A 22125-nucleotide genomic window follows, 5' to 3' on the forward strand; every position below is an offset into this window, starting at 1 on the left:
CATTCGGCAGAGCAAAGCCCACACATGGGGGGCTCCGGGCCTCCCCCCATGACACCGATCTCCTGGAAATCACCAAACCCCGCACCCCGAGGGACCAGCTTTTTCCCCAGGATACCCCGCAGGGGGGCTGAATGTCTTCGCTGGACAAAGCGTTCCGGCTTTATTGAGCAAAACCGAGAGAGGAACATCTCCCCCCCCTCCCCAGCCCCCTCCTCGTCGCCTCTGATGTCAGCAGCACAGCTCCTGAGTCATCCCCCAGTTTCTGTGGCAACGGCAGCGATGCTGGGGAGCAGGGTGATGCTGGGGAGCGCGTCCACGCTGCCCCTGCCCTGCTCGGGGGGCTGAGCCCCCCAGTGCTGAGCCCTCAGCCTCACCATGGGCTCCCACGCCGCCTGCTGCCGCCCAGAGCCCCCCAAAACCCCCAGGGCTGTGAGGATGCTGGCAAACACCCCCGGTAAGTCAGCGCTGCCTGGGATTTAACTGTCTGGGGGGCTTCTGGTGGGGTCTTACAGCTTCCACGTGGCTTTGCTGGTGGGGTGGGCAGCTGCATGCATGCACCCCAGGAATGTGGGGTGTCCTTCTGCGTGCTCCTGGCAGCCCCAGGGGTCTCATGCCCCAAATCCCTGGGGCTGGGGGCGTACAGGCTGCTCTCAGGGGGAGCAGAGAGGCACGGAGCGGGGCTGGGGTCTGCACGGGGACCGTGAGGGTGTCACCAGTGCCTGATGGCCGGGGTCAGGGCACCGTGCAGTGGGACAGCGGGGTCACAAACCCCATGCTTACACTCCTGCCTGCTCAGAGCCGTGCTGCGCCTGGTAGGAAGCACCTCCATAACCCCTGGCATGTGCTAAATCCTCTGTATGTGATCAAAGGCACCACCTTGCTCCGTGCCAGGCCTGGCAGTGGGGAGGGACGGGACGTGTACCCTGGGGGGCCCCCAGCCCCTGCCCAGCGGTGCTGGCCTCAGCCCTGCTGCCCTGGCTTTGTTTCCTGCTCGGTGCTGGAGTTTCACAGTCGTAAAGTTTTTCGTTGCAGATAGGACCTGGATAAGCAGGATTGAGACGTTCCAGTCGCGGTGACTGGTTCGCACAGTAACATAGTTCTCTGGCTACAGATTTAAGAGCATTAAAGTGCAACATGTGCAAGCTGGCGGGGACCCAAGGGCGTGAGGCGATTTCGTGTTTGTTTTGGCACACCTCGAGGCGGGATGAGAGGGGCCGGGGCTGCCAGGTGAGGAGCTCGGCTGCGGTATGGGACCGGGAGCGAGGTGCTGGTCACGGGAAGGGGCTCTGCGAGCTGGCAGCAAACCAGGAGCAGCGTCCTGTCAAAACAGGAGAAGTTAAAAATACTAAAGCAGAATGACTCAAAACGTACTGGGAAGCCCCCAGTGCTGCGTTGTGAGCGTAGGCGGCGTTGTCACCGCTGTGTCAGCCTCCAGGCGTGCCCTGACCTCGTGGCCGTGGCATGGCAGCAGCCTGGACAAAATTGTTCCTCTCCAAAAGAGGGGACCTGGCTCCTCGGCAGTGCCTCGAGTGCGCTGCCTTGGTTGGGGGGCCCAGCTCGACCGTGCTGGGAGCTGGGGAGGAACGCCAGGGCTTGCGTCGGGGCTGGCGTGGCCCCGGGTGGGTGCCAGGCTTTGGGAGTCCAACGTTGTGATCGCTTCTGGGTGCTGATGATGGCAGGGTTTGAGGATGAGCAGGCTGCTGGTGATGCAGCACCGCTGGTGAAAACGAACCCAATCATTTTTCCTGCCTTTCAGTTGTTCGTTGCTTTCCAGGAATGCTTAAACAGTGGTGAAAAAGCTGGGGATAAGTCTGTCTCTCTTTGCACAGTTACATATTTGCAGTAAATGGAGTTTTACTTTCCAAAGTGTCCTGGAGAAAAAAAAAAAAATGTTTTAAAATAAATCATCTGGGTAAAGCAAATCAACAGTTCCCATCAAAGTTGATTGCTGTCTGAATGCTGCCCCAATACAACTGCTAATAAGGATTTAATGAATATGGGACCAGGTCTCTGCTTGTTGAAGTCTGTCTGGAAAACCTGGTGGGCTGTAAATGCCATTTTCCCATCCTGCTCCTAAAACTAGTCCTGGGACTTTATCTCTAACATGGTTTATTTTTTAACATACCTATTATTATTAAAGCAGGCACCTAACCCCCCCTGCCCTTGCTGCTCGAGCAGGACATGCTGCTGATAGCGGCGAGCTGGGCGAGGGAGCCCCGCACGCCTGGCAGCTGGCAGCGGGTGCTGTGGCCTCCAGAGACACACGGGCAAGGGCTTGTCTCCCCCTGGCAATAAAGAGTCATTGATTAGTGTTTGTTCAGCGCTGCGAGGAGAGGCGCTAAGTCCAAGTATCATTTTAAATTCAGGCAGAGTGCAGCAGGTGGGAGGAGAGGCCCTGGCCGCAGGGAGCAGCACCACCGGCACCCTCGCCTCGTCTGTCCCTGGTCCCTGGGTCTTGGTGGGCACAGCAGGAGGAAACCTCTGAGAGGTTTGATATGGCCCTGCCATCGCTTGAAGCACATCGGGCGTTTTACAAAAAGAGAGAAGAAAGAAATAAAAATTAGTATTGCACCCCATCAGCAACACAGCTCCACGACGTGCACGTTACCTTCAGAATAATACAAGGGAACGAAGGAAATTGGGTGCTGCTGTCCGTGCTTAATTGGGTTTCTTTATTTGCAAGAAAAATATCGCTCGTTGCGTGTGGTTCCCCAATGCACACGGCTGTTGTGGTGCATGTTCTTCGCGAGTTGCAGGACTGAATGTAATAATTCCTGATAGCTGCAGTATGCTATGGAAACCGCTCCCGTGTTGTTGGTAATTACACTGAAGTGACTGTTCCATTGCTAAGAATAATACTCAGCTCCCTCTTTCTAAAGGTTGAATACATGATGAACTGTCATGGGGAGCTATTTCGTAACAGGGAGAAGCATTTTGAAGCTGGTAGAGCAGCGGCTGAGTTAGGAGCCTGCCCCTTCCCTCATCTCATCCTCACGTTACTTTACCCTGGCTTCATCCATTCATTCATGGGACACTCGAGATGCCTTTTTGACCACATCTCTTTTTACTTAGTGAATTTTGAGTAAGACACAACTTTCATTTAAAAAAAAAAAAAAAAAAAAAAAAGAACAAAACAAACCCTTGGGACTACCAGGTTTGAGGGGAGGTGGAGAAGACAGCTCACAGCCAGCAGTCGTGGTGCGGCCCCGAGCCCAGCAGTGACCTCCAGAAGCAGCCCGGCTCTAAGTCGACTCTGGCAGGGCATATTAAGCGCTCAGCACCGGGGCAAACGAGGCCCTGCAGAACTAAGCATGGGGAAGCAGATACAGCAGCATTCACAGCTGAAAATAGAGCCCTAAGAACAGAGCTGGGGGCCGTCTGGAATTTGCAAGAATAACGGGAAAAAAAAAAATGTTGATTTCTTCCGTCCTCTTCTCTTGCTTCTCCTGAGATGGCAAGGGAGCAGCTGAAGCTCTTCCCAGCTGGAGCCACCCACCTCGATACCATGGCAGAGCAGGGGTGGATCAGCTCCCCCAGCAATGCTAATGAGCCGCGGTGGCAGCAGGAGCTCGGTCCTTGGGGGATGCGGGTTATAAACCAGCTGGAGGGGACAGAGCGCGCAGCACAAACGCGACCAGCGTGGTTCCTCCTTGTTTGCTCAGTGGCTGTGCTGCCCGAAGCAAGCTGATCTTTATAGTGTTTATGCTCTGGGTATGGTAAGCCTGGCTTGATGTGGGCAATTTTAAAGGAGTTGGTGGAGGGAGAGTCTCTCTCTTCTGCTAATAACCATGCTTTTCCTGGGGAAAGGGAGAAAGGAAGCGAAAGATGGGAAATCACCAACCTTTGGAAAGTGTGGTGAGCCTAGGGGAAAGTAAACTGAGCAGGAATCAAGCTGTATGCAATACAAACGAGCTACCCAGTGTGCCAAAATTCGCAAGTCGTAGTCCCTTGCCCTGCTTCTTTTTTTGCTGATTTTAACTCTCAGAGCATTAGCTGACTGGTGGCAACATTGGATGGAGTCTTCCCTCTCCGTAAATAGCTCCAGGGAGACAGTGAAGCATAGGCTTTCTGTGCAGCCTCCTGCAGATGCCCATTTTCCTTCTTCTGAAGGTGCTTTTTGTAATGCTGAGGAAAAATCCCAATTCCCTATTCCTTTCTAACCAGAGGGTGCTAATTAGTGCCACTGATGGGCCAGCTCTTGCTTTCTCTCCGTACCCAGGAAGTATCCCTGCCCTATACGTTCCCAGTGCACAGCACATTTGTATTTCTACAGGCTATACATTATTTTATGATATAAACTCGGATCTGATGTTCTCAGGATGACAAAGAACACGTTTATTTTACACTTTGTCTCCCATATTGATAAATGAAACATGGTGGAAGAAACTGAAATCCCAGGCATTCCTCCAGTACGGCTGAGAACAAGCACGTGGGTTTAGCTTTGTTGCAGGTAATAGGTGTCACACTTGAATATGGTAATTTGTCAAAGGTATTACCTCCTAGTAATTAATCTCACAGTTCTGCTGTAAGACAGGTCGTGCAGTATTTGTCAGTTCACGTGTACGCCCACTCTGAATGGTTAAGGAATCCAGGAGAATTCTCTAATAGGAAAATTATTTTGTATAGAAAACCATTGTATTATTTTTTTTTTTCCAGAAGAAAAGCCATTAAGTATGTTTTGTATGGAGTGCAAGAAAGAAACAAGTGGTATGCAAATTAAAGATGAATTTGCTGCTACTGAATATAGAAGAGGTTTATTTTCTCATGAAAAGGAAACACATTTAGCAATCTACTGGTGATCCTCCTATTTGAAATGTAAGCTTTTTACCTGCAGGACAATTTTGAGGGTGCTGATGTTGGTGGTGCTGAGTTCTGGCCAAACCACTTCATTATCAACTGCAAAGTTTCCCAAAACATCAATTTGAGTTTTTGCTTAAGGACACCCAAATGCCCGAAGTAACAGTTACAGGATATTACCATAGAGGAAGAAGTCACAGCACGTTTCACACTGGGACTGGAAAACAGTGATAAATAAATGCAAATCCAGAGGATAACACAACATAAATTAAAAGGGAAAAAAAGTTATACTAAGTCGGGGTCTTTAGTTCAACATCAGCCTGTAAAAGAATGGCATTATCTTTACCACTGGACTTCCCCTTATGCTTTTTCTCCCCAGTGTTCATTTTCTTAAGCTAAATGTTTCTACTTTTTTATCCTGAGAGTTTCAGGGGTCTTGGTAATACTGACTTTGCTTTGCTGAGGTAGTCTGCCGCCCTCTCAAAACATATTTTGTTTCTAAGTCATTCTGATGAGTTGAACAACTAGATCTATTCTTTATCTATAGCAAAAATATATCAGAGAAAAAAGTAGGACAATTTTCTTCCAGTGTGCACCTTTGCCCTCGGATACAGGTCACCTGCTCTAAGAGTCAAAGGGCCATTCTGTTTCTGCAGCACGTTTAATGCCACTACGTAAATGAAAACATTCTTCCTGAGTTTAAGGGGATTTGGATTGGGCCTTAAGCTAAAAACAAAAGCAGCTTGTTATACTGATAACGTCACAAATCAACAGCCTGTAAAAAACTATTGAGAACCAAACTCTTCGGAGATTATAAAACAACTAGCAAGTTATTTGCAAGGGACATCTACTTTAATTGCATACAATCTTGCAATTAAGTAGGCTGGGATAACCTTTGAACACCAGATCATATCCTGATGACATGAAACAGATTGCCCTGCATTTGCATTACGAAAAGATATAGGGAAATAAATGTTGTATCTTAAAACAGACCTACATTAATCTTTAAAATTTTTTGAAACATTTATACAGTCTACCAGTTATATGTAGCAAAAAATAATTTATGAGAATCATAACAAAGAAAATTAGGTAGAATAAGGCCAGTCTGCTATTATTGTTGTGTGGCTAAGCTTATAATTACTTTTTCATAAGAAGGATGTTAGGGTAATTTATCGATCCAGTGCGTGCATTAAAGGCTCAGTTCTTTTCATCACGAAACTTTGGAGATGAGCCCTGCTTCCAGTAACGAAACTTTTCAAGTCAGTCAACCTGCAGGATCTTGTTTTGATCACGAACCCAACACGCACTGCACAGGGATGCATTTGCTGGTTCCAGCAGTACCTATAAGCCTGTGGGCCTTCAGGTGGTGGCTGGTAGACCACCAGCAGCAAAAGAACCCTAAGGTAATTGGGATAGTCTACCTGCACCCAAAAAGATAAACAAGCAAACCTTTTTATACTTGTCAAGCATTACTTGCTGCTTTCTATTTATCACAACATAAACCAGGTGATCAAATTCTGCTTTTGCTTTGAAATACACAGGATATATAAGCTGGTCTTCTGCATGGAAACCGCCTTTGGCATCCTTTGATTGTAAGCAGATATTAACAGGTCAAGTCTTGGGGGAAATTGGTTGTAATAACCTGGAGAAAAGTATTGCTGATGATCAAACACTGGCAGTTCTGATGTTTTGTCAAGTGTGGTTGGCTGCCCAGCAGGAAAGATAGCATGAAGCAAATGTCTCATTTTACTACTGTGGAAGTTGTTGTGTACCCAAAGGGTTTCCTGGTTAATGATTTACAATCACAAGACAGAAATTCTTGGGCATTTATATGCTTCCCTGCATGATAAAGGAGGCCCAAATGACAACTGCGAAACGTGGTGAGACAGCACCGCGCACAACACGGCTGTCAGAGCAAACACGCGAACAATGGGCTGCCTGTGGCAGGCCTCGAGCCCGACGTGAGTCACCGCAAAACCTCCGATTCTGCACTTTTGTCTGTTAACGTGGATCCCTTGGCCTGTGCGAGCCCTGCGTGCCCTGTAGGATCGCAGGGTGGAGGGATGGGGCCTTCTGATATGGCTACTGTGCAAACAGGGAGGGGAAGGGGCCCGGGCTGCTATGGCCATCACTGAAGTTTTCATCTAAAAGGCTCAGCTTGGGGACCATCTCAGGGACCATTTGGGGGGCCATCTCGGGACTATCTCAGGAACTGTTTCAGGGACCACCTTGGGGACCATCCTGGGTCTATCTCAGGGACCATCTCAGGGACTGTTTCAGGGATCATCCTGGGACTATCTCAGGGACCACCTCAGGGACCACCTCAGGGACCACCCCATCTCCACCACACAGCACCCAGCTGCTCAGAAACCACAGCCAGGGCCAGGAGACCTCAACAACCGCCGCGTCAGCAGCCGGGTGGCGGCTGGAGCCCATCTCATGAGGGGGAACCCCCGGGGGCTGGGGCAGGACTGGGGCCTTTCTTTATGCTCTCCGTGGTGTGCAAACTCTTTTTTTTTATTTAACACCGAGTTTATTTAACATCACCCGGGGACACCGAGCCCATGAGGTGTGTGTGTGTGTGTGTGGGGGGGGGGCGCCGGGCGCAGGCCGCGGCCTGTGCTCGCGGTCGCCATGGCGACGGTTGCCAAGCGAGGGCCGCAGGCGGCAGCCCCGGCGGGGCGGCGGCGCCTGCGCAGTGGCCACCCGCCGGGCGCGAGCGCGCGCGCACGCCAGCCCCGGGCCCAAGGAGGGGGGGGGGGGCACGGGAGCGCGCACGGGGTTTGCGCATGCGCGCGCGCGCGGTCCCGAGCGTTGCCAGCCCCGGCCCGGCGGCGGCGGCGGCGGCGGCTGCTGCCTTCTTCCCCCCCCTCCTCCTCCTCCTCTTCTTCCTCCTCCTCCTCCTCCTCCTCCCCCGGCCCAGCCTTCCTCCTCCTCCTCTCCTCCTCCTCCTCCTCCTTCCCCGTCAGCCGCCGCCCCCCGAGGCGCCGCCGGGGCTGTGCGGGCTGAGGCGGCGGCCGCCGTGCCCGGGGATGAGGCGGCGGTAGCAAGGTGAGGCGGCGGGGCCTGTGTGTGTGTGTGGGGAGGGGGGGGGGGCTGCTGCCTTCCTCCCTTCCTATCTCCCCCCCTTCCTCCTCCTCCTCCTCAGGGTGGGGGCGGGGAGGCGGGCAGGGCCGCGGCGGGGAGGGGAGGGGGAGCTGCTGGTCCCCTGCCTTCCTCCTCCTCCTCCTCTCCTCCTCCTCCTCCTCTCCTCCTGCTGCTGCTCCTCGTCCTCCCGGAGCATGGGCGTGAGGGAGCTGTGCTGCCTCTCCCGGGCCCGGCGGGGGACGTCGGAGCCTCAGGTGCTGCCCCCGGGGGTGAGGAGCCGCCGGGGGGGCCGCCGAGCTCCCCCTGGCCGCCCCCCCCGTCAGGCCCGCGCTCTTTTGTTGTCCTTGCAGATGGTGGATGCTGAGGGCGGCGCGGGCGGCGACGGCGCCAGGCGAAAAATGGATGCCCTGGAGGAGAGCGCCCTGGAGATCGTCCCCTTGGAGCTCTACGACTCAGCCCGAGCGAAAATAGCCGCTAATCTGCAGTGGATCTGCGCGAAAGCCTACGGAATAGGTGAGGCCGCCGCTGTCAGGAGGAGGGTGTGCGCTGAGGGGGGGGGGGTGCTCGCCGCCTCCGCTCCCATCCCTGCCAGGAGGAAGCGATTCGAGCCCCGATCGCCTTTGTTTTATATATCAATAATGTGACAGATCGTTGGCTTTTAGCATTACGTGGTTCCTGGTACCCCCACCGGGGATAATGGAACCGTGTGAGCCGCTCCGAATCGGCAAACCAGGCAGCAAATGCTCACCGATAACGTTCACTATGGTTATTGTTATTATCATTGTTATTTATTACAAAAAAATGCACGTCTTGCAGCGTTCAAATCCTCATTTTAGCCAGGTAGACTCTCAGTGCTTGCAGGCCCCGAATCCCATCAGGCTGTGGAGTGCTTCCTTGTCTAGTCATCTCGGCCAACAGATGTGAAGAGCTCGATGCTCTTTGTATGCTCGCCTAGGTGGTTCCTGTTTTGTTCTGCCAGGCTGCGTTGTTGGGTTCAGGACGCACTAAAAACCAAAGCATTTATGATTGGAAAAAGTCGTTTCTGTGAAAGAAACGTTGCATGAGCAGATACGGTTTGTGTTCTGTGACATCAAGCAGCAAGGTGTGGGTGATGGAGGAGGAGTTCTTCCTTCCCAGATGTTGGAATAAACCATTGCAGCCAAACATAGAAAAAGAAGGAGTTCCGGACTCATATTTGCACAGTATCTTCCTGGCATCTGTTGAAATTTGCTTTTGTGTTTGGATCTGGATCTACCTGTCTATTTTGGGTTATTGCTGCTGGGTGCCTCTTGTGTTTAAGTAGCTTCATTATGAAGGAATATGCTGGAGCGCTTGTTTATCCAAAACATATAATAAAAGCATCTACAGAATCTTGTTTTGGAAAATGAGGTAGCCCTGTTAATCTAAGTCTAATTCGACAAACTCATAATATGCTTAATGGATTAGCACTAGCTTACTTCGTGACAAGGCTGGAGAAAAGCAGTGCATTCCTGGAGTTAAATATTACCCTTTTTGAAATAATTTCTAAATTAGTTTTCCTTCAATATTACCAGCTCTGTCAGTGGTCTGGCCACATTAATGACAGCGGGGGAAATAGAAAGAAAATTGAGCTTTTGTAACATTTAAAATTAGTGAACGTATTTTAATGCGAGCACCAAGAGACAAAAAATAATTTTATCAGATGAAGTTTAAAAATGTGGGGATTTGGGGAGGGTGTTAAGGAAATGTTGATAACTTTGGAGGAGTAAACAGGTGTTTTTTCTCGTATTTTGCAGTCGCTGGATTTGTTTGTGATGTTATTGGTCAGAGAGAAAATGGATATTCAGGCCAGGAAGATGCACCATTTATATTACGACTTTGTTTCAGGAGGAAGCTAATCCCAATTTAGGTTTGACTGGCACAGGTTGTGTGCTGCAGAGAAAACTTTGTGGCCTCGTGTTTCTGGGTAGTGTCTTCTGGGGCTCGGGACTCAGGGTTGTTACTGCAGGTCTCGGATCAATGTGGTGGCAACAAGTCTGTTTTTGCACTTGACAGCGCGGACTTGCATTGAGTAAAGTACTTGGCTTTCCTTTGACAAAGAATTTTGGAAAACCCACCTGTCATGATGGCAGTGGCGTAGTGTGCAGAGGGCTGCAGCAGCATTTGCCAGGTTCTCCATTTGTATTTAGGCTTGTTCAGATTATACGTTAATAGAAATTAAATGCCTTCAGCAAATATTTTTACTGGGTCTCTTGGGGTTGCATCCTTGGTTAGCTCCAGTGCATACGTTTTGTTGTTTTTGTGTGTGTGTGTGTATTTTTTCAGAACTGTGGCCCATGGAAATTTGGTTGATTTTTGAAATGGCTTCTGCAGTTGTCACATAGTAACCGTAGCTTCTAGCATGGCATTGCAGAATACTTAGATATTTATAAGCCTCTTTAATTCATAGAGAGATGGGTTTAAAGAAGCTTTCTGCATGATTACCATTTTGAGTAATATTTGAACTTAATACGTTACTTGTCATCTCTGTTTTTTTTTGTTTTGTTGTAACGTTGGATGTTCAGGGAGTCTTGGGCAGCTACCAAGCAATTGTGATTCCATTTTTTTAAAGTATAAAATCTCACTATGCAGATATTTTTCAGAGGGGCTTTTTGTTACATTAGGCTTAATTCTAGTCAGTTTGGTGGGAAAAAAAAAGGCTCTCTGTTTATCATATTAAAGCACTCTTTTATGTTCTGAAGTAATTCTTGTCTGATAGGGTTTCCATAGCTGTCTTCAAGTGGCTGAGTAAAGAGTGTTTTTCTGAAATGTTAGATTTGGAGTTGACATTATGAGTTGACGTAATTTTGTGCCTTCATCTTGCCAATGCTGGTGCATATCCTGGATTTCATTTTCACCTGAGCAGGGCTAAGCTCATGCTTCAGTATGGAAATGGTCAAGAACAGGAATTAGGTTCTAGTGTGGACTGTTGCTAATAGTCATTCTTCAATGTAGATTTTAACCAAAGCTGTATTTTCTATTTACTGTTGCAGGATATTTGAATTTTCCCTATCTAAGCAGAAAAAAAAATTCATCCTTTTGTGTTTTTTTTTTTCTTCAAGGACAAATTACTGATGGCATACCTTACATAATTTGGATTTGAGGTCTTAGTTTGGGATTTGTTTCCTTTGATGATGCCTCCTTTCTTTTTTCTCTTCTGCTCGTGAATTGAGAATTTTGGTAGCCAAACAGCTGCACACAGCGACCTTCCCTCCTCAGCACAAAATACGGCTGGAGTGAGAACTCCCCTTTTTGAATAGGAACGGAGCTGAATGCTTTGTTTCTGGCAGCACGTGGCTCCTCCTGCCTGTCTCTGGTGGCTGCCTGGTTGTCACAGATGGATTCCGTGGATGGGTTTTACAACTGTTTGCCCAAATTCTAGAACAGAGAAGTGAGTGGAGCTGTGAAGGAAGGCGTTCTCCCATATGCCGTCACCCTCCTCCTTTTCCCCAGATAACTCTAGGAACATGTCCTGGATGTCTGTAAAAATTAATGGACAAAGATCTGGAAACCTTCTGCACACCTGAAAGATTATAATGGAGTCCATTCAGCTGAGACAGTAGTTGGAGGGGAGGGAAATTGATTAGGATAATCTTTTCCATCAGCAATCTTTGATGAGAACCAAATGTCTGCTTTAAGAATTCTAGCAGTAGTGTGAAAACACAACTCTGAAAGTTTGTGGCCTAGGAGCATGGGTGCCAGTGGGTTTCTGCGGTACCTGAGTTCACGGGGTGCTTCAATCCCTTTGAAAACTTCGCTCTGACCTTGTAGAAGGGAGAGTAGGAGGCTTCGAGCAGCTTGGCAAGCCGTCCTCGGGAGCAATCGCTCTTCCCCAGTTGGTCGGATGAAGCAGGTTGTGAAGCAGCAGCCAAGCCCCGTGCTGATTTCTTGAGCTGCGCCTTGGGCAAATAGGCAGTGGCAGTGGAGAACTTTTTTGTTGGATTGAGCTAGGCCAGCATTAATTTATGCACAGAAATTGATTTCCATCATCATGGTTATGATAAACTTTTATAGGTAAGGAGCGTGTGTAAGTGTTGTCTGTCTTGTGTTGCAGTTTGCTGTGAGCAAGTGTGCTGTTCCCAGCATTTCCATAAGAAACGTTGCTGCTGCTTCATCACAGCTTGTAAAATCCGGGTTGTTCCGAATGAACCTGGTGGGCTTTGCTTATTTACACCTTTCCACGGCCCAGCATGTTTATGTGGGCTCCAGGCTTACTGCTAACAGCAGCCCGAGATGTTTAGCGAGATCCAGGCAGCAGAGCCAAGTGCTAATGTAATCCATTGTAGAGGAAATGCAAGTTGTGGCTTTTCTTGTCTTTGAAGTACTTAATACTTACCTGTTAAATAAGGTTTTACAGTACTGTAAGAGCTACACGCAGTTGCCAGCTGGTAGGGGCACTGAGAAAACGTTTCCTGGGCTAAACTTGCCTGAGTAAACCCCTGCGTTCCCTGTTCCTAGTCTGCCAGCTTTCTTCTCTGGTCTGTAATAAAAATATTTTTATGAAAGCTGTTGTGTTTTGCAAATATTCTAGTAGTTAAACGTTTTGTTTCTCTAATAAGGCCTGTTTCATAAACACTTCTTACTTGTGTGAAGTTTACAAGGTGAAGAATTCCATAATTCTTTTGTTTCTTCTGTTTAGCCAGATTTGTGGCTTTCTGCCTGATCAAAAGATAGGATAATAAAAGTGCAGTCGCTCTCACCAGCAGTATACAAAGCCTTCAGCTTGTTTTTTTTTTCTACCCATTTTCCATAAATTTTTTGTGTGTAATATTAGAGATCACTTCTGGAGTTTATAATAGAGTTCTGTAATGAGAACCAACAAAGAATGTTTTTGTTATAACGTACGTGGTCTGAGCTGCTGAGAAAGTGTAGCTTCTGCTTTGTTCTGCAGCTTAGAGGACTTCATGCAGCACTAAATAATTCTGTGAACAGATACTGATACTAATGAAATCTTACTCACAATTTGAATAAGCTTCGTTCTGTTTACCGTGATGCTTTGGCTCTCTTTCCATGTGAAACCAGTTCTTCGTGCTTCTCGAGGTAAAGTCAGATCTGGCTGGCATCCACTTCTTCAGTTCAAGGGATGAGACAAATTTGTTCAGGATTGCTTTATTTTTCTTTATCAAATTGTAATCAGCTAATCGTCTCTGAACGGGTGTTTGTAGGTGAGATGGTAAAGAAATGGTCCCTACCCTAAAGCAAGGAGGGGAGAGCCTGGAAATAATTGTCTTTCTCGCTGTTGTTACACGTGAAGTTATTTTTGTAATCCTGTAAACTACCTTGTATGCAGAATGATTTATACTTGGAACTGACGGGTTTTTTTGAGAGATTAGAATTCACTGACAGGATACCAAAAGGATCGCTTAATGAGAAGTTATGCTGGCTTATTTCTGAGTGCTTCATCTCTTGTAAAAATAGCCAGCACAGATATCTCTGCACTAGACTCAAGGGGACAGGAAGACTTAAGAGTTCTTGCTGCTGAAAGTTGGAGAAATGTTATTTTGTTTTCATAGGTGTTGGAGATAGCAAAACTGGGCATCCTTGCTCTGTGAGTCAGCTGCATGCAACCATTTGCAACATTTGCATAAAAACAGTGTCCAGTCAGCTCAGGTACTGAATGTAACGTGGTAAATTCTTTGACAATTCTTAACAAAAACTTAGGACAAACTGAATTATTACGTATGGACTTTGACAGATCTGATGATCAGGTTGCACACCATCTCGTTTTGAAGTTGCTATAGAAACACTGGTAAGCTTTGTTTTATGTCTTTTAAAAAGCTTGAAAAAGCTTTTGTAAAGCTTGCATTGGAGTCGATGCTAACATTTTTCTAGAGGTAACTACTGAGAGAGCAGGTTAGGAAAAGCAGAAGGGTTGTGAGCTTTTTGGTAACACGCAGAAGTAACTTCCTCTTGGAACTAGCATGGTATTGGAGACCGCAATATAAGCAAGGAAAGGACTCGGTTTAGTTATTTCGTTTTGTTTTGCTTTGGTACAATTTGTTAAACTCTGCTCAAGCTGAACTTCTTGTGGCTAGATCTCAGGCATTATTTGCTCAGAATTAAATTTTTCCAGTTGATTTTGAGAATTCCAAAGCACAAATGCGTAGAAGCCCAAGTTTTGATGAACACACAGTTGCTCTCACATTTAAGTACAGTTATAGGTCATGAAAGTAAGGTGTTGAAAAGGATGCTTATGGAAACTGGGACTTGAAGGCTGGGACATTTTCTTCAAAAGGAGCATTGACACATTCAGCGGTGAGGCAAGCAAAAAGCATGTGGCATGTTTGGAGACGGCGTTACTCCGCACGGTAGGGGTTGGGCAATCTGTTGGGGTGTCTGTGGCTACCTGTGCATCCGGGCATGCTACTGGAGGTGAAATCAGCGTTAGGTTAATTCTTGTTGGTGTTGAATTGTCCTGAAACTGACAGCGTGTTTCTGAGGCTCTGACAGTTGGGAATCTTGGCACTTGTAAGGGGAGAATGAGCACAGCTGGGTGCTGCAACCGGTTGTTTCATGTGGCATTGTACTAGAGATAAGGGTAATTAGCAGCGGTGTGAAAGGCAGGTCTCCTGCACTGCACTTTTAGGTGCAGATTTCAGATTTTGAAGATAGATCTTGCAATTAAATCACTTCTTGTTGGATGCTCCTGACTAGGAAGGCCGCGTTATCCCTAGTTTGAACTGACTGCATGGAGGACAGAGCATCTGCAGCTGTGATGAGTGGAAGTTTCTCAACACAGAGTTGCTTCTGTAGCATCCTTTTTGCATTACAGCTTTTTCTGCCATTTATTTCTCATCTGTGCCTGCTGTGTGGGTAACGTTTTTATGTCCACGAGGAGAGTATGAAGTAAATCTGAATTAAATAGCAAAGCTAATAATTCCACTATTCAGCACTGAAGTATTTATATCTGAATTTTTCAGTGTGGCCTCTAGTTGGGATATCACAGTATTTGCAATGCTGTTCCCTGCTGTAACAGATAGGCATTGGGCTCCAAACGTAGCTAGAAGTCTTGGATACACCAAGAATGTAGGAAATAAAGCTTGGCAAGTGTTTATGGTGAAGTAAGTTGCAAGTATTGGTAATTAATGTTTATGAATAACTTCAAATGATCCTATTTAAATAATTAGTCCTGCTACTAGAGGTTGTTTTTTTCTCCTCTGTATCTTCAATTCTGGTCATGTTATAATCCATTCGGTCTGTCAGCAGTTACAGGAGTTGGGGACATGAATCTAGAGGGTTCTTCAGTATAGAATAATTTGGGATCTCTTGTCTGGAAGTTCAGAATAAAGAACAGTAGCCAAGATACAAAATGTATCTTGTATTTAAGCAAGAATCTGGAGTGTTTTTATGTCTGCGAGACATGGAATCTCATTGCTAAGAACTGGGTCAATTCATTGCTAGACAAGAATTTTAAAAATCTTCACAAATGTTGCTAGTTTAAACAAGAATTAGTGTGGGGGATTTCGCTGCCTTTGTTAGGCAGGAAGCAGAGCAGCACGTTCCAGTAGTGTCTTCTGTTTTGATAAGGGTGGAAAAATCCCACCCCGATGGGTTGTGCCTGTTGTGTGTTAGTGGTGGAGAGAAAGCTTTTTGCCTTCCTTAGCAACTCTGCAAATAGAGATGCCTCACATTGTGTCACCCTTTAAAAGGTAGTAGATAGGATCCTTTTCCCAACATTTGTGGTTTTTTGTTCTGTTTGGTTTGTTTTTCCTTCTCTTTGAAGTTCATCAGTTGAATGTCTTGAGGGAGAGGTCTTGGCAGCAGCTTTTATGATGCAAGTTAGACATGGACCGTTGTATAGTGTGCTCATCTGGCCTTTTAAAAGCCTTTTTTGAATTGTGCAAATCCTAATTTTTGTCTTCCTACTATTTTTCTGAATTTTATTTTACACGTTCCGGATTGTTGAGTCCTTAGGTTAATTTGATTTAAAGTAGCACCAAACTGAAAACCGTCGGCTCCATGAGAGAGGGCAGCACACTATGCAGATTGACATGCGATGTGTGCTTCTGACACCTTTTATAGATGGATGTGGTCTGGATTTTGCATTATGTCAAAGACTGCACCCACAGTTCTTCCTGAACAGCAGTGTAACTAAATGCCACAGTAGGAAAAAGATAAATAGAATCTGTGTGTACTATTGGCAAACGTGGAATTATGCTACCACAATCGGAACACCAACCAATAACGCCTCTATCTGCTGCTGCAATGGAAACAGTGACTTATTTTGTTGTATTCCATAAAGCAAGCACCTGCCTTGTGGAGAAGGAACCTGCAAAAAAGCTGTTTGCTGCTCGTGCTGTGCATGCCCAGGTAGTTGAGCTGCTGGGCCTTGGCTCAGGGATGGGATTCCTGGGCTGGCAGCAACTGGGTGCGCAGCTCTGGGCAGCAGCTTCAGGCTGCCACATCAATTCCCTGCTCGAGGTGCTCCGAGGAGCTGGGGGGCACACCTTCCTACCTAAACCACCACGGCAAACAAATACTGCGTGTTTCAGGCATTTTGAGCTTGCATAGGTTTCAATTTTTTTATGTTTTTAATCCTTTAAAACTTGGAGTGATGCTAATGCTCTTACCAGAACGTACTTCATCATAGGTGTTCTGGGAGCTGGCATTCTAGTATTCCCTTTTACAAATAATGTTACTGAAAAGCAATACGTCTTAGCTAGCTAAAGGTGCATCTGCTTGTAATGAAGCTCGAATGTTGAATAATGCGAGCTGCTTTACATTTTGGGCTGTGGATCCTTTCCCACTCATTAGAAACGGAAGCTCCTCTTCTCCTGGAAATGGCAGCGGCCATTAAATGGAATTACCTTTCAACAGCCTTTGATTTTTAGGTCAGGTTGACTAATGTTAAGGAGATTAAAAATATTTGCATTTACTATCTATTTAACTAAAAAGTGGACAACCTTGTTAACATACTGCGTATGTGGTGCCTGTGAGGTTTTATTGTATTTCCTGCCATCTTCGATATATGGTCTGTATAGCACAGCGTTCAGTGTCACTTAAGGGAAAAATGTTCTTTTCTAAAAACTTGAAAAAGCTTTCAATTTTTCAAAATAGGGGTAGTATTGTATGAGTAACTGTAAGTCCCAGTTAGGGCTGTTACGACAACAGTGGTTTACTACCCAGTTTTATTTAAGTGAGAGTACTTCTAGCTCCCGTAACTGATAGCGTTCTGGCTCAGTTTCTCATCTTTATGAACACCAGGTGCTCTGCAGCACACCAATACTGTGTGGCTTGTTTTGCAGTTCAAAGGTATGCTTTGGGTAGAAATGTGTTCAACTGAAAAATTAATTTATGCTGGAAATGAGCTGAAAGTCAAAACATTGCCAAATTAGTAATTCTTTTAACTGTAGATGTACTTGCTGAAATGAACTATTGAGGTGATTTCGGGGGAAGATCTTCATGGTGATTGGATGACATAGGATCCAGATTCATCTTTGAAAATGATGAAATGTCTGCCTTCTATTAAAACAGTGCACTCGAGGCTGGCAAGTATGTTTCCTGGAGGTGAAGACTCCTGTACTCACTGCTGGGCTATTACAAGTTGCATAGCTTCCATTCTGATTATTGAATATGAGTAGAAGTGTTTATTTCAGGATTTACCTAATTATAACTTGTTTTATGCCCTTCCACTGATAACAAGGAAGTATCACTTACAAGAACTTTTTTCAGCCTGCTAGCCTGTGATCTGAGTAAATAACTTAAAATTCCGGAAAAAAATAAAATGCCAGTTGTATATTGTAATTGGTAGAGTAATTGGTGCATTGTTGTGATTGAGCTGGGTCTTTCCCAAGGAACAGCTAGAGATGTGTAGAGGGCAATGGACTATGTTGACACTTCATTCTGTGAAATGGGTCTCTAGTTATTTAGGAAAGTTCCCTGGTAATGTGTAGGATTTTTTCTGAACTATGTGTGTGCTTTACGTAGTCAAAATAAGGCAAAAAGACCTATGGAAAACCGTTTGTGATATGGAGCTGCAGGCCTACTGCATTCAGTATCTTCAGTGCTTGACTTTCTTCTTTCATATGAACAAAAGGACAAACTTTTTACTTCAATCCGTACCTGGTGCCACTTACTGATGTCACTCAGTGAAACTTTCTTTGTTTCAGACAATGTCCCGGAGGAGCTGAAGGACCCGTTTTACATAGATCAATATGAGCAAGAACACATTAAACCACCCGTCATCAAGCTGCTGCTGTCCAGTGAGCTGTACTGTCGTGTCTGCAGCCTCATCCTGAAGGGGGATCAGGTGGCTGCTCTGCAGGGACACCAGTCAGTGATCCAGGCTCTGTCTCGAAAAGGGATTTACGTCATGGAGAGCGATGATACACCTGTGTCTGAATCCGACCTGGGCTGTGCACCAATCAAAATGGTTAGCTTAATTAAATCCACCTAATGATCTTTTTATTTAACACCATTTTAAACAGTTAAGGGAATGAAGAGCTTTTAATTTCTAGGTCACTAACCTCATGATTTTTTTCATTGTAAATACAGTTAGAATATACAAAGTTCTTTCCTAAAGGATTTCATTTTTCAACGCTTTTTGCATTCTTCTTCTAGAGTTCTCATATGGCAATGATTGATGCTCTCATGATGGCCTATACTGTAGAAATGATCAGCATTGAAAAGGTGGTCGCTAGTGTCAAGCGTTTCTCTACATTCAGTGCCTCAAAAGAACTGCCCTATGATTTGGAGGATGCAATGGTTTTCTGGATTAACAAGGTAGAATTTACTTCAAGATGTGTGTCTGTTCCTTATGGGCAATTTTCAAATTTTTCCAAAAGTTCTGATGATTGTCTCTCTTACCTGTGCTTTTCTATCATCTTTGTAATAAATTATTCTGTAAGCTTTCTGTATTTTTAGAATGGAGTGACCATTAAATTGAGGGAAGGAAAAAAAAATCAACAACTTCAGGAAACATTAAAATGCATCTGAATATATCCTTTCTATTCTGTTCCCTTTTAGGTGAACCTTAAAATGAGAGAAATAACAGAGAAAGAGATAAAGTTAAAACAGCAATTAATGGAAAGTCCAGGGCATCAAAAGGTAAAAACAAATTTATCTTCAGTCATAATTTTTTGTATTAGTGATTACTGGATTTAAATATAAACATGTCAGCATTTTCTTTGTCAGAAAACATGAGGCATCCAGTCCTTGAAAACCCTGAGATTTCGTGCATGCAGTCTGTTCCGTGTGTACCATCAGAGCCCTTCCTTACCTTTCAGTCCCCCTAGTAGCTTTAGACTTTCTTTCAAGTTTTAGTTTGACTAAAATAACTTGCTTCAGTTTACTGTTTTTAGAAAACTTTGCTCAGCTTTCAAAGCACAAAATATATAACATATATTTTGAAAGCTTTTGGGGCATATTCGTTTTACATGAATTTATTGTCTAATGTAAATTCAGAGGCTTATTCAGGTTGTATCTAGTAAGCATACTCCTAGCATTCAGCTGTTAGAGGTGTGTGTTTGTGATCCTACTCCCTCCCCTTTCTCTCTTGAAGTTATATCACAATGCACTAACACTGCAAAAACAAAGAACACTTTCATTTCTGGAAAATTTAAATTAATATTTTTCTAAAATGTAACTTATACCAGCTATCTGTGCTCCCAATTCATGATTTAATAAAACCTTTGGAAAAGCTCTGCTATGCTCTTTCCTCTAGTTGGCATTGCTGTGCAAAGAGGATAAAATTTTAGCATGTGAACAAGGCACAATTATTTAATGTCAGTGGCAAAGATTTTTATGTACTTTATATAGCAGCATATCCTTCAATGATAAAGGACTTAAGAGCTGTTTAATTTACAAGTTGCTGTGTGGTCTGAAGGATCCCTTTAACTATTTGACCTTCTACTGACTTTTGGGTCTCATTTTAATGTTTTCAAATTAAGCTTCTAGGCTGCAGCCCCTCTAAAATATGAAAGTGTTTATTGCTCAAGTGCATTTAAGTACTGCTGCTTATAACTTGCATTGCTGATGTTCCTTTCCTATTCCTACATTCCTCTCCTTGCTTCCTGAGCAGTCTCCTTCCAAATGGTATTGGAAATTAGTACCTGTAAGTGAACTACTTTTACACCAGTTGTCATCCACAAAATCATGGCTTTTTAAAATTCCTTCAGATTGTTTGCTTCCATTCACAATGCTTCTTAAACAGTCTTAAAAAAAATCCAAACACGCTCTGTGTAAGCTTTTGGCTCATCAGGCTTAATTTTCATGACATGGCTTTTGCATACTGTACAGCATATAGCATAATCACTTGACAGCACTTCAGAATTGTTTCCATGGTGCAGGAGTGACGAATATGAAGTGCAAGCCAAAAACTAGGAAATTAACAATGGCTGAAATTTCTGTATTTACTATTTTTGTCGCAAGTAGGTAATTGATCACAGCACTAAGGTGATATAAAAGCTGGTCAGTTTAAATGGTTGCTTGATTTTTGAATCTATAATTAAAATGCGTAGATGTTTGCATTAGTTCATTTTGTACTCGTGTTCCCAGGGTTGTTAAATCTGTCCAAACCAGAGCACCGTTATTTCCTGAGATGAGGTTAGAAGATTTGACAAACCAGTTTGGGCCCATTACTACAGCCAATTGTATGGAATACAATTACAGGAATTGTATGGCAAAGTAAGGAAACTGACGCTGACATTATGGGAGGAAAGTTAACATTTTACATATCAAAACAAAATATTTTCTTTTTGATGAAGTGTGAAAACAAAAGTTCAAAATATATATATTGTGGGATTGATGCTGTAGTATACAAGCCTGCTTGCTTTTGGCTGAGCTTCCTGGGTTTGTTTGAACTTGCAGAGATTCTTCTTTGTTTTGGTGCTTTTCCTTGATACCTTTCCTCCTCCACTTGCTGGATTTGGTGCTTTTCATCTTCTGTCTGGGAAGATGAGAGCTGTTGTCTCAGTTGTAAATTCCAAAGAGCAGCACTATTGTAAAAGGCAGGCGTGATCTGGAAGTCACAATCTCTGCCTTTCCCCAGGGAGCTCAGTCTCACCCTTCTGGCTCACAATCTAGTACTTGTTTAACTGAATCTATGGCCCACAGTAAAAACTTTAAATATCTGAAATAAAGGAAGTGTGAGTGGGGACCTGCTGGCTAATTAAACCTGCACCAGAGCCCTGTCTTCCAGCCTCATTTAATGACTTGTGACAGTGTAATGAAGCGTTGCCCTAGTGCTTATCACTTTGTGTGTGCCCAAAGATCACATCTGTATTGGAGGCCTACACTTGATAGCAATTCTAAGTTTCATGGAGGATGTTTTGTTTCAAGAGACAACTGGGTGAGAGTAGAAGAAATAGCTACAGGAGTGGAATTGACTTGCACGATACCATTGAGCAAGCTGGTGGTAAAGGAAGGAATAAATAGAAGTCATTTTACTGCTAGTTCTGTACCCCTTAGATTATCCTGGTTTACTGATGATTTTGCAGTCTCCTTAGTAGTTCTTATGCTGTGCCACCTCTCCCCTATTTTTTCTTTCTTTTGTGATTTTTTTTTTTTAGCATATATAGTTATCTCTTTTTAGTTCAGTAGCACTTGTTTTTGTACTTCAATGCATACAAATGCCATTTATTTAATAAATAAATAAATAAATCTCAAACCTCAGAATATACAGAATAATTTAGAATTGTCATTGTGGTTAAGAGAATTTAGTAGGGAAAAAAAAAATAAATGAAAAAAAAAACCACACCTTGATATTGTGTGTTTTCACCAAAGCTTAAATAAAGAAGAGGTCCTTACACATTTTACATTTTATTTCTCAGTATTGACTGTGGTTGGTTTAAATTCCATTTAAACCTACTGGAAAGGAAATATGTTTCTACTTTAAATACAGGCGCGACTAACATTTAAAAAAAAAAATTCTGAAGTTTGTCTTTTAATTTGCTTGCTTTGACGAAGTGGATAAATGATGAACCTTTTAAGCTAACCAGATCACCTTAGTGTGCATACTTACTTTACCAGACTTAATGACGGCTTTTCCAGTGCATAATGGATGTTGCTAATGCATTTGATTTGTTTCGTGTTTGAATAACCGCCATCGTGTATCTCACTATTTCTTTTTGTGTAAGCCTGATCTGATGCATGCCATATCGCACTGCATGCTGGAACCAGTGGAATATGCTCGTGTGGTACAGTATGATTCACATTCCATTACATATTTGTGGAGTGCTCTAGGCTGGGGAAAAAGATAATTTGCACCTGGTAAAAGGAGAGCAA

The 22125-nt window shown here is 44.6% G+C and overlaps 1 protein-coding gene across 3 annotated transcripts in view; it reads left to right on the forward strand.

The window, feature by feature from the left end:
• The first annotated feature begins 298 nt into the window (after positions 1–298).
• The window catches only part of CAMSAP1 (calmodulin regulated spectrin associated protein 1), a 34086-nt gene continuing 12259 nt past the window's right edge, over positions 299–22125 (forward strand). The window contains exons 1-6 of one of the 3 annotated variants that reach the window (XM_021276365.4): positions 299–454; positions 8235–8397; positions 18012–18274; positions 18463–18624; positions 18868–18948; positions 19922–19954. In XM_021276365.4, coding sequence (XP_021132040.3) covers positions 8235–8397; positions 18012–18274; positions 18463–18624; positions 18868–18948; positions 19922–19954 — 702 coding nt within the window. In that variant the 5' untranslated portion in view covers positions 299–454. Of the gene's footprint in view, positions 455–7633; positions 7849–8234; positions 8398–18011; positions 18275–18462; positions 18625–18867; positions 18949–19921; positions 19955–22125 lie in introns of those variants that run through there. The other 2 variants (XM_027471171.3, XM_027471170.3) reach the window with 2 other exon arrangements.

Source organism: Anas platyrhynchos, chromosome 18 (genome assembly GCF_047663525.1).
Source record: "Anas platyrhynchos isolate ZD024472 breed Pekin duck chromosome 18, IASCAAS_PekinDuck_T2T, whole genome shotgun sequence".
In the NCBI taxonomy this organism is placed as follows: Eukaryota; Metazoa; Chordata; class Aves; order Anseriformes; family Anatidae; genus Anas; species Anas platyrhynchos.